Source organism: Centroberyx affinis, unplaced genomic scaffold (genome assembly GCF_046629955.1).
Source record: "Centroberyx affinis isolate AG114_WGS23_722 - 3 ecotype Tasmania unplaced genomic scaffold, CSIRO-AGI_Caff_v1 ptg003003l_1, whole genome shotgun sequence".
In the NCBI taxonomy this organism is placed as follows: Eukaryota; Metazoa; Chordata; class Actinopteri; order Beryciformes; family Berycidae; genus Centroberyx; species Centroberyx affinis.
The window spans coordinates 39,521-52,531 of record NW_027281106.1 but is presented as its reverse complement, the minus strand read 5'-3'; the positions used below and the strand labels follow the sequence as shown (position 1 = coordinate 52,531).

The window sequence follows — 13,011 nt, the reverse complement described above, 5'->3', positions numbered from 1 at the left end:
AAAGACGTCACCGCGCCAGCACGCATGCACTCGGGTGAGTTATTCCAATCGAACCATTCACGACTTGAACTTAAAACACTTTTCAATGAAATAAATAAAATGTCACATTAGTGAAATGAAAGCCACAAGAGCAGATGATGTGCAGCGGGCCGTTTTGCTGTCATGTCAAAAAGTACGTGCTTGCCTTTTTGGCCAATCACTGCTGTCTGTTTTTAGAGGCGGGGCGCCTTGTTCACTTCCTGTTGTTTCAATAAAGTTTATTTAATCGCACTATTGCCACAGACATGGGGGCTGTTACTGATGGTAAGTGACCGTTGTGGATAACTTATTGATTTAAATGATCTGTGAAACACCGTATGTAAGAATGTATGTCGCAGCTAGTAAAGTATTAACCTCTACTACCAAATTCAACAACAAACCAATCATACATACGTTTAACTAGCAGCCAGCTAGCGTTCATAGCTGCTAACATAAAGAAGCCATGTTAGCTAGCTAACGTTAGCCCACCGGTTCTTTACCTGAATTGTTTTGTTTGAAAAGCAGTTTTTCAATCCCGTTTTTGCCCTATTATTATTATTATTGTTATTATAGATGAAGTTATTCGGAAACGTCTTCTTATTGATGGAGACGGAGCTGGAGATGACCGCCGGATCAATGTGCTCCTGAAGAGTTTCACCAAATGGTGCAACTCGCCTGGGACCCCGGAGGAAGGGTAAGTTAGCTTTACACTCTGGCCTTGGACCTTTTCAGTCGACTAAATTTATCAACATGACAATTATGAAACCTTGGAAAATATTTTGTTTCTCTCACCCATCATCTTTTATTCCTGTTTAGATTCACACAGTACCAGAGGATGATGGGCACACTGGCCCAATGCGAATTCTCCATGGGGAAAACCTTAATGGTTTATGACATGAACCTTCGGGAAATGGAGAATTATGAGAAAATCTACTCCAATATAGGTAGGCAATGGCGATTTTTGTAAAGCCTTTACCCTGAATATGTAAAAATGTATGTTGTTTCTCCAAAAAAAATGTATGTGGTATTAAGCTATTACAAGAAATACTTACATTCTTCACCGCCTTGCTTTCCACATTGTAGAACAAAACATCACATCTGCACATGAGAAGATATCAGAATGCAAAAAGGAAATTCAGAGGGCAAAGAGGATACGAAAGAATCGTCAAGGTAAGAATGTTCAGGGCTTAAAACTTTCTCCTCCAATTATTTACAAGAGACACATACTTTTAGCTTTTTTCTAAATGAATAAAAGAGCAAAGGCTGTTTAGTGGCACCAAGTAGAAGTGACATACATTTAATCCAACAATTTAATATAACAAAACCAATTTCCTCATGGAGGACGCTAAAATAACTATACAATGTAATGCGTATTTGGAATGCATAACTATAATCTTAATTGTGGTTTATCAAAAGCTAGTTTATGGGTTGACAAAAATTCACTCATCAAAAGGTTTACATTAAATTTGATTGCTAACTGAGAAAGACCCACTGAGTTGTTGGCTGTGGTAAGTGGTAGCAGTATGGAGAGAGTCTCTATCTAATCTCTATCCAATATAGAAAAGGCCACATCAGAATTGGCCCATATGCTTGTGTGAATTTACAAAAGACAAAACATTGCTTCACTGTTCTTCCTTAGGGAAAGTAATGAATCAGTTTCTGAAAGTTGGCTGGGTTTTGCCACTAGTCTTGGCACAACCAGTGAAAACAATTAGTGGCAATATAAGAGAAAAATAACTGCAAAATGCATTGGAAAGAATTGCATAAAAGGGTTTCTGGTTGGCTTTATTGTCTTTCTGCTTGTCCTTCATTTTGTCTTTCCTAGCCTTTACATTCTGTTTTGTTTTGCAGAGTATGATGCTCTGGCCAAGGTTATCCAGCAACATCCTGACCGACACGAAACACTAAAGTGAGTTCACCTCTCTTGTTTCATCCAAATATTGACAAGAGCTCTTGTTACCCTCTACATGTAAGAGGTCACTGGAGAGGACCGTTTTGTCCGTCATGAAAATGATGGCTTATGAGATCATTTCTCATTTGCTTTTTTTCTCCCTACAGACAATTAGAGGCACTTGACAAAGAACTCCAGCAGCTGTCTCATATCAAGGAGAATGTGGATGCAAAGGTAAAGCCAAATACATTCATGGTCCTTTTCATCTAACGTGTAATGTTATCAGATGGTGGGGATAGGTTGTTGTTTGTTGGAGTTTTTTTTGTTCATTTTTTTTTTTTATCTCCCTTTCCCCCCATTCAGTTGGAGTTGAGGAAGAAGCAGTTCCACGTGCTTCTCAGTACCATACAGGAACTACAGCAGACACTTGAGAGTGAGTAAACAAGGACGTCTATGGCTGCCATATTGGCACTGTGTGTGTTTTTAGAGTAGTTGTGTTGTAATCACAAGTTCAGAGGCTTTCCAGCAGCTAAGGGCAATGTAGTGCACAGCACAGCACTACAGAAAACACCCCTAAACCTTGTTTAGCTCAAAGGAGGTAGGAAGGAGCGAGTTATCTAGAAAGCACTAAGTAAATCTCACTGAAGTCTCTGCTTGTACGCTGGTCAACAATAAGCACTGGCTCACTTCATTATGCTCACCTTGGGTGCAACCACAGGCTCTTGTCTGTGTTGGCTAAACACAGCTGTCATGCCATATTCTGTAATCTCCATAGCCATTGATTTCTACATTGTTCAACAAACCAAAAAATGTTGCCTGATTAAATTTGTAAAGGTGAGGAAAGAGTGGAGGTACCTGTGAAATGCCTTACTGTTGATTTTTGTCTTTTCTAGATGATGAGAAATCAGACAATGATGACAACAATCAGGAAAGCCCCACAGAGAATGGAGAATGAACCGTCCTTGGTGGAATAAATGAAGAGAACCATTTTTAAATGATTTTGCTTTTGTATGTATTTTTGAATAAAGTTGCCAATAAAGTCCTTCCCTGTCTCCTTGTTCCATGTGTCTACAGTAATGATGGCTTTTAGATGTATTTATTTATTTTTAACTGGAGTATTTTTTCCCCACCATATATCACACAGTCAGCAAACTCAAAGGAGGTTGCGATTTAGAGCAGAGTTCTGCTTGGGACCTGGGCATGTCTATGACCCTCTAGTCATCAACAACGGGGGAAATTTACTAGTTAAAAATTAAGTGGTCAGTATTCTAAATTTGTAGATATTTTGGAAATGTATGCAACTTATCTGAATTTTATTATTCATAAAATTCTTTCATCTGAAAATAACAGGTTGCTCATAATTTGATTCTATATGACCACTTCATTTGAATAAACATCATCTGAATTCTTAATGTGTGACACAATTAGGTTATGCCTCTGTGACCCCAATTGATTTCAGGTTGTCCTTTATACCCAGGCCAGGGATGCAGTAGAGGGTAAACCTAAACTCAGTTTACACACCTTTTTATTTGTAGAATAGGCTGACAAATCTTTGACAGAAATTCATTGTAGCCTATGCATCATAGTAAGTTGTACCAAACTGGCATAAGTTACATGAGGATAGGGTCTTTAAAGGAAAGAAAATCTGAAAATAGAAATGGATGTTTCTTTACACTGGTGAATATTTGCTTTATGATCACTGGACTGGAGGTCATGGTAGACTCACCCAGGCACCTTGATTGCTGAAGACCACATTCACCTGTTTGACACATGCAGGAGGTGTCATTATCATACTACTGAATGATTGTGTTACATTATTTGTAATGTGTCATTTGTAAGAAATTATGTTCAACTTTTAAGGATTTCATTCCAAAACACTATTTCTGTTTTGAGCAAAACTGTCACCTGATGTTCATTGTTCAATATTCAAAAATTACAACTGATTAAATCATTAGATGTTCATTAATATTCAAAAATTGCAATTGAATATATCATCTAATAGCTAATATCATATATTGTGACCACTAGTGATTTTTGCTTTAATGCCAGAAATAATTTTTCTAGGGTAGGTGGTATGACTTTTTCAAATTGGTAGACATCTCATTCTGAATTTGAAACTCTTCCTCTTAAAATCCACAAGGGGGAGGTAAAGTCCATAGTTTGATGCTATACTGTTACTCATTTTGAGCTTTCATGAATGAGTTTGTCATTTCCAGTACAAAATTCATCACATCCATCAAGCATACAATGGCTAGAGGAAGTAGTAATTTACTTGGAAATTGAAGTTACATTCCATGACAAGTCACAGTAGTTTGTAAACAATACAAACTGTACAAAAACACATAAAAACTAAGGCATTCACTATATCAAGAGTACCAGTTACGCATAAAATACAAAGTGGAAAAAAGTTTTATTTACGTTTTCATTTAAGGCCACAAGGTAGTCTAAACTTTGACTTCTGATATGGACTGAATGTTTTCAGAAAAAGAAATCCTTTGCCATAAGTGAAGGAAAGGTGGCAGGCTGAGCGGCCTCCTGCCTGCAGCTCTCCCTGCTGGTCCTCCAGCGACCTGGTACAGACCGCCCCAGGTGAAGGGAGCTTCTTTTGCTCGCTGTGATAACACAACAGATTTCACTGCTGACTAAAATCAGTTCCTTTCAATCAGGTTTCCAAAGTACACTGATTGTTAATGTAAAGAAACAATAATCTAACACAAACAACCTTGATTCATCATTTTAAGAGGAGCACTAGATGATGGACAAACTGTCCAGCCCAGGTCAGACTCCCCCCACTTGGCCAAGCTAGTTGGGATGGCCAAATTGGGCCGACAATCCAATCCAAGTTAAAAAAAAATAACCAGGTTAAACAAGGAAAAACACACAGTCAACAGTTTTACTGATTTGTTTTAATTTATTTAACAAGACAATTGTCAACATGCATTTATGCGTAGAGATAATATGGCACTTATCAGAGCTGGGCCAAATAGTATTTGCAACTGTTATTGTCATTCTTATTCTTTTTTTTCTTCTTAATCACACTGGTGAACTTTACTGCATCATGACACTTGAGATGGTGTCGGGTAAAACTATCACAAAAAGTACACTAAATTCACTTTTGAATATTTTCCTGTGATTGAGACTACAGGTTTGACTGTATCTTAATGTTTATTCAGACTCAGCTGTTACCTACATCTACAGAGCACCTGTCCATTCTCCACAAAGGTGCAATGCAGCCTTCCCTTCTGTTAATGTCCAAACCAAAGACTATTTGACATAGGCCTGATCAGTAGCTGATCAACATACAGACTGGATACAATTAAACAATAACAATATCAAAATAATAACATAGGAATACTATAGACACAACTGCGTGCGGCAAATGGCCACATGCAGTTGTGCAAACTGCCCCCCTCTAGAACTCCACCAGGTAGCAGCGGGCCTGCATCAGGCGTTTGAGGCGACTCTGCAAAGCAGCTCTCTTGCTACCGATGTCAAAATCCTCCTTCAGCAAGAACTCCATGTTCTCCTTGTCCTGAAGCATCTGTAGCATCTCCCTCTGCAGCTGCGTGGCAGTCTCCTGCAGCATCAGGTAGCGGATCACCAGAGGGATCTGGTCAGCCAGACGCTGGCTGGCAATCTGAAGGAGGTAGAAGAAAGAGGAGGTAGATGGAGGTAGATTAATGGCAAGGGCAGTTACTAAAATACCATGTACCTGTCAATCTTTTTTTTGTATTAACTATTTCATGAATCATCCTTCTAAACTAAAACTTACATTGTAATAGGATTTCAGGTGCAACATCATCTCCTGCAGTGTGGCGTGGTTATCCATGCTGTAAACGGTGCTCCTTTTGTCATGGTATTTTACGCTCATCATCTCACCCTCATCGTCCTCCTCCTCCTTCTTCCTCTGGCTCAAACTGCTGCTGTATGTGCTGTCCTGGGTGTAAACGATCAGCTCCATCTTGAACTGGGTCCTCAGCATGGACTCTGCAGTCGACTCCTTTTCCTGCTTGATGGCTTCGATCTTACTCTGGAAAACAAACATTAGGTCATTCTGAACATTGGCAAACAATGATGTGTACCAAATGAGAACCAAAAGTGGTGCCAATAACTACCAGATTGAAACAATTCCAATATCAAATTCATAGATGATCCGTTACCTTGGCTGCTTTCATGAGGTGAGGAAACCCAATGAAGCTAACATTGGCCAGCTGTATGAACACCTTCCTAACAGCATCTAGACGTAATGGAAATACAACAAGATACAACAGCTTGACTTTCCAACCTGGTGCAAGCTTGAATTATGCCATTGAGCAGATGACTCATGGTTTTACCTAGGAAGGCTGGAGTAAGGAAGTAAGACACATTATTGGGTAAACTGGTTATACCTGCTATATCCTTGAGTTTCTTGACAGCGGGTTCTTCCAACTGTTTGATCTGATCCTTCACCATCCCCTCAAAGGTCTTGTAGTTGATGAACCCCGGCAGTTCTCTTCCACGGTAGTTCTCTTCATATTGAGCCACTTCTCTCTCAATTCTCTTGTTAACTGCAAAACACAGACTCAAATTTCAAAATCCTGCTGATGTGAGAACAAGATAGTGTAGGAGGACAGACCTAGACCAAAACAAAAACGATGCACTCACAGTTTTCTCCGGAGTGGTCAAGTTGGGCCTTCCATTTCCCAAACTCTCTTCTCAGTATGGAAAAGACATTGAGCCTGTCTCCACACTTCAGTTCCTCTCCTGCAGTCAGATAGATGGCATCCTGAGTGAACGCTGTCACTTTCTGGAAGACAAATGGAACAGGAGAAAGAGTTGTTCATATTTGTTTAATGATATTGATAGGTAAACATATTCACATATTCATACTGACTTTCAAAACAGGTTTTTACGTAGTCACTACAAAAGAAAAGTTATCTTTCATGGTGAGCAACAGGAAATGTCTTTAGAGCAAAGTAAATTATGTAGACTTGGTAGAGAGAGAGATTGTCTATGTTCATGGCGTGGTCAGGTGAAGGAGCTCACATCGATGAGGAAGATGAGTCTCTCTGCTGCGTCAGATGGGGGTCCATTGCCATATCTGTCCAGCTCTGCCTGGGTCTGTGCTAGCTTCTCCTCAATCTGCTCCTCCAGTCGAGGCAGAGATTTCTGGAAGCCACACAGGCAGGCAACAACGGTCAATCTTCTAACACCTAATCTGAGCAAACTGATTATAAAGTGTTACACTGGGGGGATAAGAAAGATTCACCTCAATATGATGCACCAGCTCCAGGGTGAGTTTCTCAGCCAGTTTAGGAATGGTGGCATGGCCTTCATCGTAGAGAGTGCTGTGGCAAGAATGGAATGTTACTGAGTGCCTCAACTTGCCAAACAAGTAATTACAGAGCCAGCACCACACCAAACACTGAGCGTCATTACCAATGAGAATGGAATTACCGGAGGAATGCATGCTCTTTGAAAAACTCCTTCTCTCTCTCTGTCGCCTCGCTCAGGGACACTTTCTCTGTGATCTCCTTCTGGCCCCTGCACCTGACAATCATGTAGCCCTTCTTCAGGTGGATGACCTCATTGTGAACAATGTCCACCACTGTCTCCTCTGTGCCTTTGTCAACCAGGTCCGGCTTGGTCAGGATACCTGAGAGAGAAGGTTAAGTAGACCTAGAACTACAACAGGGGGAGCAAGGTCGTTGTGTTACCTAAGAGCAGAGTGCCCATCCTTGAAACCTATTTACCCAAAGTCCTCTCTCCATCAGGATCCACCTCCTGTGCCATCTTCAAAGCCTCTGTGGTGGCGATGTCAACATTGCATGGGACAACCACCAAGCTGATGGTTTCTTGTTTTTTGATGAACTTCTGGATCAGTCTCTTAATCTGAAAATATCACATTTGTCCATTTAGTACACATTTTGTCATATTCGGCTTGGGTCTGCTCTTATCATATAACCTGGCAATATACCACCAAAATGACCCTAACGATGCATTTCACACCCTCCGTTACAGTATGTGATTAATAGCCTAAGTACTGGGGAAAGTTGGGCTCCAGTAAGAGGAACTGCACAAGCGTACCTGATCCCCAATGTTCTCTGGTTGTCCCTTGACCGCCACCCTGGCGATGCCAGGCAGGTCGATGAGTGTCAGGTCTGGGACATCAGGAGAGGCAATCTCCAGACTGATGAGGTCATCACTGATCCCCACCCCGACCCCGGCCATTTCATCCTGAGCTGGTGAGGGAATATGATACATGATGGTTTCAAGAAAATGGAAATGCTAATCGCTGAAAAGCAGCTATTCAAACTACCTGTAGGCATAATCATTTCAGTAGCACAATCCATACTTGGCTTTTGTCAGCCAATAGTGATTTGTGAGAATGTCTCATGTAGTTTGGAGAGACCCACCTTCTCGAATCTTCTTCTCCACATCTACAGGGTCTTCTATCTCTTCCTCGCAGCCCTGGTAACTTATCTTTCCAAACCAGTCCTCTCCCTCCTTCTTTCTCTTCATCTTCAGTTCAAGAGGGCATCTTGTCACAATACCTGAATTAAGTGAATGATGAGAGAGGGGGAAACAAGTCAAAATAAAATCAAAGGTGAAGCATTAGGTGAAATTATGAAAGGCACCAGCAGAATGTGGTAATTAGGCTATCTAAGATTTAGCAGGGGGGCTATGGATGGATGGGGCTGTGTCCGGCCATCCCTCACACATGATATCTCAGGTGACATCTCCGACACCACAGGTGTGATTTTGACGAAAATGTGGTGATGATGCATCACACTGTGTTCCAGGCGCTATAATTAAAGTTCAAGAGCAATAGGTTTCTCAATTTTACATACCGCTGCCCCTCGGCAAAGCCACTCCTGACAGCGCCTCCAGCACAGAGCTCTTCCCCGAGCTTTGGTCCCCGATCACGGCGATAGCAGGCAGCGCCAGGTCCTTCTCTACACCCAGGGAGCGTAGGGAGTCAATGAGGTCAATGCAGGGGCGCACCTTCTCCTCATAATGTTGGTTCAGGGTGCTCATGATGGCCGATTGTCTCCTATAAAAAGAGAAATACAAAAGCTACAAAATTATATATAACGATTCCAACCACTGAAATGAACTGTGTCGCTGATATGCCTACTCTTCGGCAAAGAGCTTTACTTACTGTTATACACGCTGAGAGAATAAAATTCACTCTGGCAGCTGCCGACTGTACAGGCAGCTCAGCAGTTGTGATGGAACCAGACTCCAGAAACCGGCTGAGAGGAGGCTGCAGGGAAATCGATTCTTAAGGTATAGGTTTCGCTTTCGTTTCTCTTGCTTTTTTCCTTTTTAGGAATTCATGAAACTTGGTCAGAAAGTTTAGGCTACCCATGAGAAAAAAATATACTTCACACATAGGCTATGCCTACAACAGAATAGGCCTATGTTTAGGGATATATATCAAAATCCTATACAAAATTCGCCAAAAAGTGATTTTTAGCTTGTAGCCTAGATGACATTTTGAGTGGCCAGAATATTTAGATATAGCCTACTTGCAGATGTTCAAAGGCGCTTAGGAGGAAAATGTAGCCGGTTCCAGAGTCCAAAACAGCTATAGCCTATAGGCATATTTAATGACTTAAATGTCATTATGTAAAAACATACATTTTTTGATTAAGTTTTCAGTATTGGCAAATAATATGACCCTAATGTTAGATGCTCTCTCAGACAAAATCACAAAATTGTAGCCCAGACTAAGAACATTAAATAGTAGGCTACAGCCGGTAGCACAGTGCTGTATTGTGCTTTGGTGGCAATGGCATAGAATGAAGAGGAGAAAATCCATATGTCAGGCATAGCCTATTTGTTGTATAGACTATTAATGGATTTACTAAAAACAAAATGCGTGACAACAAGTTAAGAAAAAGAGTAAAAATAGAAGTAGCCTACTAGAAATAGCCTAGATTTACATGTATGTCAAACATATAGTTTAATAAATAAATTGCATCATTGTTACCATCAGTTATTGATATGGCTTACATGCTTTGCGCACCCTAAACGTCACATCTCAGCAACTTGGATCTTACAGAAAATGTTACCACTTCGTTGGGTAGTGTATGTGAGGTCAAGCCGTAATTTCCGACAGCACATGAAGGCAGAGCAGGAGGAGAAAGCTCCTGGCCAGCAGGTGCCGACAGCAGCCTGACTGAACGCTCTCAACGCATTTAAAAACACAGCAGAAAGGCACAGAACAAGGAAGTCACATCCCGAGATGAAATTGTGTTCACCACCGGGGTCTGTCAGAATACATTTAGTGTAGAAATGGCTACACTGCAGTTTCTGAACGCCTTTATTTCCGAGCGGCTGACAGCGGCGGCGGTAGAGATTTTCGGGGCGGTGGAGAAAACACTGATAGAGTATCAGGGAGAAATCAGCCGGTCCAAGGAGGAGATAGACCATCTGCGGACACTGGTGCTCTGGCCTGAAGTCAAATTGCACAGGGCAGGTGTGTGGAATAAATGAATTCACTCAGTGATAATCTCAGCCATCAGTCAATGCTATTGTGCAATTTGCAAAGGAAGCATTATCATCTACTGTGAGGGTTTTCATTCATTTGAGTTTTGTGTAGGCAATAACCAAAATTGGGTTTTGCACTCAACATGAGGTCCCATTTTATTCAGTTTTTATTATGTTGTTATCAAATATATTGTGGCTCTGAACAAGAATAAAGTTCCTCATGCTGTTTTGCAAATAAATGTTTAGTTAAAAGGGTTGCCTATTATGAATGAATTATTTTTTAAGACCAAATCCTCATAGGCAGAACAGTCACAATAGCCTACTGGACCATGACAGGCAATACCAGCTCCTCTAATTTAAATGATGTAGCCTAAACTTACGGAGTGGAGGCTTTTGGGGGTGGGGGGTAGGGAGGGTATGAGTTCAAATTCTGTAAACTTGTCTGATTTGAAGAATTTGTTTGTTTTTGTTTATTTTAGTGAGGGGGCTTAAGACGAAATCCAGATTTGATTCCAGTTGATTGGAGTTAGCCTGAAACTGAAACTTTTTTGATGTTGCAATAACTTTAAATTCAACCCCTCAAACAAAATCAAATTTTAACATAGTCTACATGAAATATCTTTAATCATAATGTACTCAAGTAGAGGAAAATTTGGAAAAAAAAGTTTCTACAGTTTCTACAATTTCTACAGTAGGGCCGCTTTAATTTCTCTCATTCCTTTCAGCACATCATCAGGTCATAACTCCTGGCTGTGATGAGGAGCTTCCCCCTGGGCAGCACCACAGTGAGGAGGAGTGGGGCCCTAATGTGAGCCAGGAGCACCCCAACACCCTTCATATTAAAGAGGAACACGACCCCAGGGCCGATCAGCACGGGTCGTCCTCGAGGCAGAAGTCCGATGCCGTCACGTGTTCCCCCTTTGTGAAAAGAGAGTGCCATCAGGACTCCCCTCCGCCCTTGCACCTCTACCGAATATTAACTGTCGAGCACAGTGCCATCAGCACAACAGAAGATATCAAAGCGGAGCCTGACGGTGACGGGTTTGTAACATCTCCTTCCACCAGGAGGGCTGAGACCCCCTGCGGAGTAAATCCAGAGTGTTCTGGAGTTCAGCGAGAAACCCTGCAAGGTGAGCCATCAGAGCAAAACAAAGCACTGTTTTTTTTTCTTACACATTGGGAATGGACATTAAATGAAAACAATTGACTAAAAAGAAAGAGGGCATAGATGGTGTGGATGCTATCTGAACCTCATATCCTTTTGTCCTTTGGAAAGTCAGACAGCTGAGATGTATTTGCAAAATTGGGTTTATTTTCACATCTTTTTCCTTGTAGGTCCCCTGGAGGTCACTCATCGTGAGGAGGACAGATCTCCAGAGCAGCAATATGGTGAACGAGACTGGAGCCCCAGTCAGGACCAGGAGGACCCTGATCCCCCACAGATCAAAGAGGAAAAGTTTACGTCGTCTGGACCAGAGGAGGAGTCGGACAATGACTGCAAACTCCCCCTTCAGTCAGAGACGAGCGTGTATGACGAGCCTCATTCTTCAAGCCCTGGCCAAGACCCGACTCTCAGGTACAGAACATTTTACATAACAGAGGAAATGACAAGAGACGCCGATGGAGAGGGCTACGAACTATCAGGGGCGACCCGAGCCTCTCGGCCCATCTACTCTGTGAATCCAGACTACGCTGCGGCTCACTGTGAATACGGCGAGAACGCGGAGGGTGTGGAGAATGGAGAATGGCTACAGGCATTCACACCAAAAGGAACAAGGACAACGAAAAGGCAAAACTCAAACTTGTGCACCGAAGGAAGAGAAGGCATCGGAGCGGAAGGAGACGTGAATGATCTCACCAGGGAAAGACGCCACACATGCCCCATCTGCAGGAAACGTTTCAAAGAGTCGAGCCATTTAAGGGACCACGTGAGAATCCACACAGGAGAGAAGCCATTCCAGTGTAAGGAATGCGGTATGAACTTCAGGCAGAGCGGAGCTTTGACTTTGCATATGAGGACCCACACGGGGGAAAGACCATACCAGTGCAGCGACTGTGGCCGGCGCTTCAATCGGAAAGGAGACATGGAGACTCACAGGGTGACGCACACGGGGGAAAGACCACACCAGTGCATGGCATGTGGGAAAAGCTTCAGAAGGAAGAGCAACTTAAACACACATTTAAAAACACACACAGAGGAGAAAATGGATTACACTGAACCATTATGATGTGTCAATGTGACACGACAGTGACCTACTGTATAACGTGGCTCATCAGACTGTATTAATACACTTATTGCAATGCTAAAATACAATTTTATCCATGGCCCTGGATATTTATTTTGTCCAGGAGACTGCACAGTCAAAGATTTCCCAATTAATTGGAATTATTTACACTTTTTATCATCACATAAGGAGAAATGACAAATATGAACCACTATATGAATTATGAAGTTTGTAATTGATGCAAGTCTTTGCAAGGGGGAAATGGCACTTTAAGATGTTGCGATGCACCCCTGTAAACTGTAAACATTGAAATATTGTATGAGAGAATTTGAACAGTTTTGTGATGTAATTTTGTCACTTTGTCATGGCACACATATCACATAAGCTAGCCACTATTCATTA

At 41.8% G+C, this 13,011-nt stretch overlaps 3 protein-coding genes across 4 annotated transcripts; 2 read left to right on the top strand and 1 right to left on the bottom strand.

The window, feature by feature from the left end:
• Window positions 1–273: 273 nt before the first annotated feature.
• thoc7 (THO complex 7) lies at window positions 274–2,955 on the top strand. Its single transcript, XM_071537276.1, has 8 exons — window positions 274–303; window positions 592–712; window positions 835–962; window positions 1,102–1,188; window positions 1,870–1,927; window positions 2,077–2,143; window positions 2,273–2,342; window positions 2,803–2,955. Exons 1-8 carry the CDS (start codon window positions 285–287, stop codon window positions 2,862–2,864), a joined length of 612 nt encoding a protein of 203 aa, XP_071393377.1. The 5' UTR covers window positions 274–284; the 3' UTR covers window positions 2,865–2,955.
• A 1,854-nt stretch (window positions 2,956–4,809) lies between these two features.
• Window positions 4,810–9,135, bottom strand: LOC139659062 (interferon-induced GTP-binding protein Mx). Of its 2 annotated transcripts, none has more exons than XM_071537277.1 (13): window positions 9,051–9,135; window positions 8,740–8,942; window positions 8,305–8,442; window positions 7,976–8,130; window positions 7,642–7,780; window positions 7,346–7,544; window positions 7,158–7,236; window positions 6,935–7,057; window positions 6,554–6,695; window positions 6,298–6,456; window positions 6,070–6,146; window positions 5,682–5,939; window positions 4,810–5,546 (listed from the first exon to the last, which is right to left on the bottom strand). In XM_071537277.1, the coding sequence occupies exons 2-13, from the start codon at window positions 8,924–8,926 to the stop codon at window positions 5,322–5,324; spliced, it is 1,881 nt and encodes a 626-aa protein (XP_071393378.1). In that variant the 5' UTR covers window positions 8,927–8,942; window positions 9,051–9,135; the 3' UTR covers window positions 4,810–5,321. The 2 variants fall into 2 exon arrangements, with proteins under 2 accessions (XP_071393378.1, XP_071393379.1); XM_071537278.1 differs by having other exon boundaries at window positions 8,740–8,965; window positions 9,051–9,114.
• Window positions 9,136–10,189: 1,054 nt separating this feature from the next.
• Window positions 10,190–12,840, top strand: LOC139659054 (uncharacterized). The gene is made up of 3 exons (XM_071537269.1): window positions 10,190–10,373; window positions 11,110–11,514; window positions 11,720–12,840. The coding sequence occupies exons 1-3, from the start codon at window positions 10,190–10,192 to the stop codon at window positions 12,610–12,612; spliced, it is 1,482 nt and encodes a 493-aa protein (XP_071393370.1). The 3' UTR covers window positions 12,613–12,840.
• Window positions 12,841–13,011: the final 171 nt, after the last annotated feature.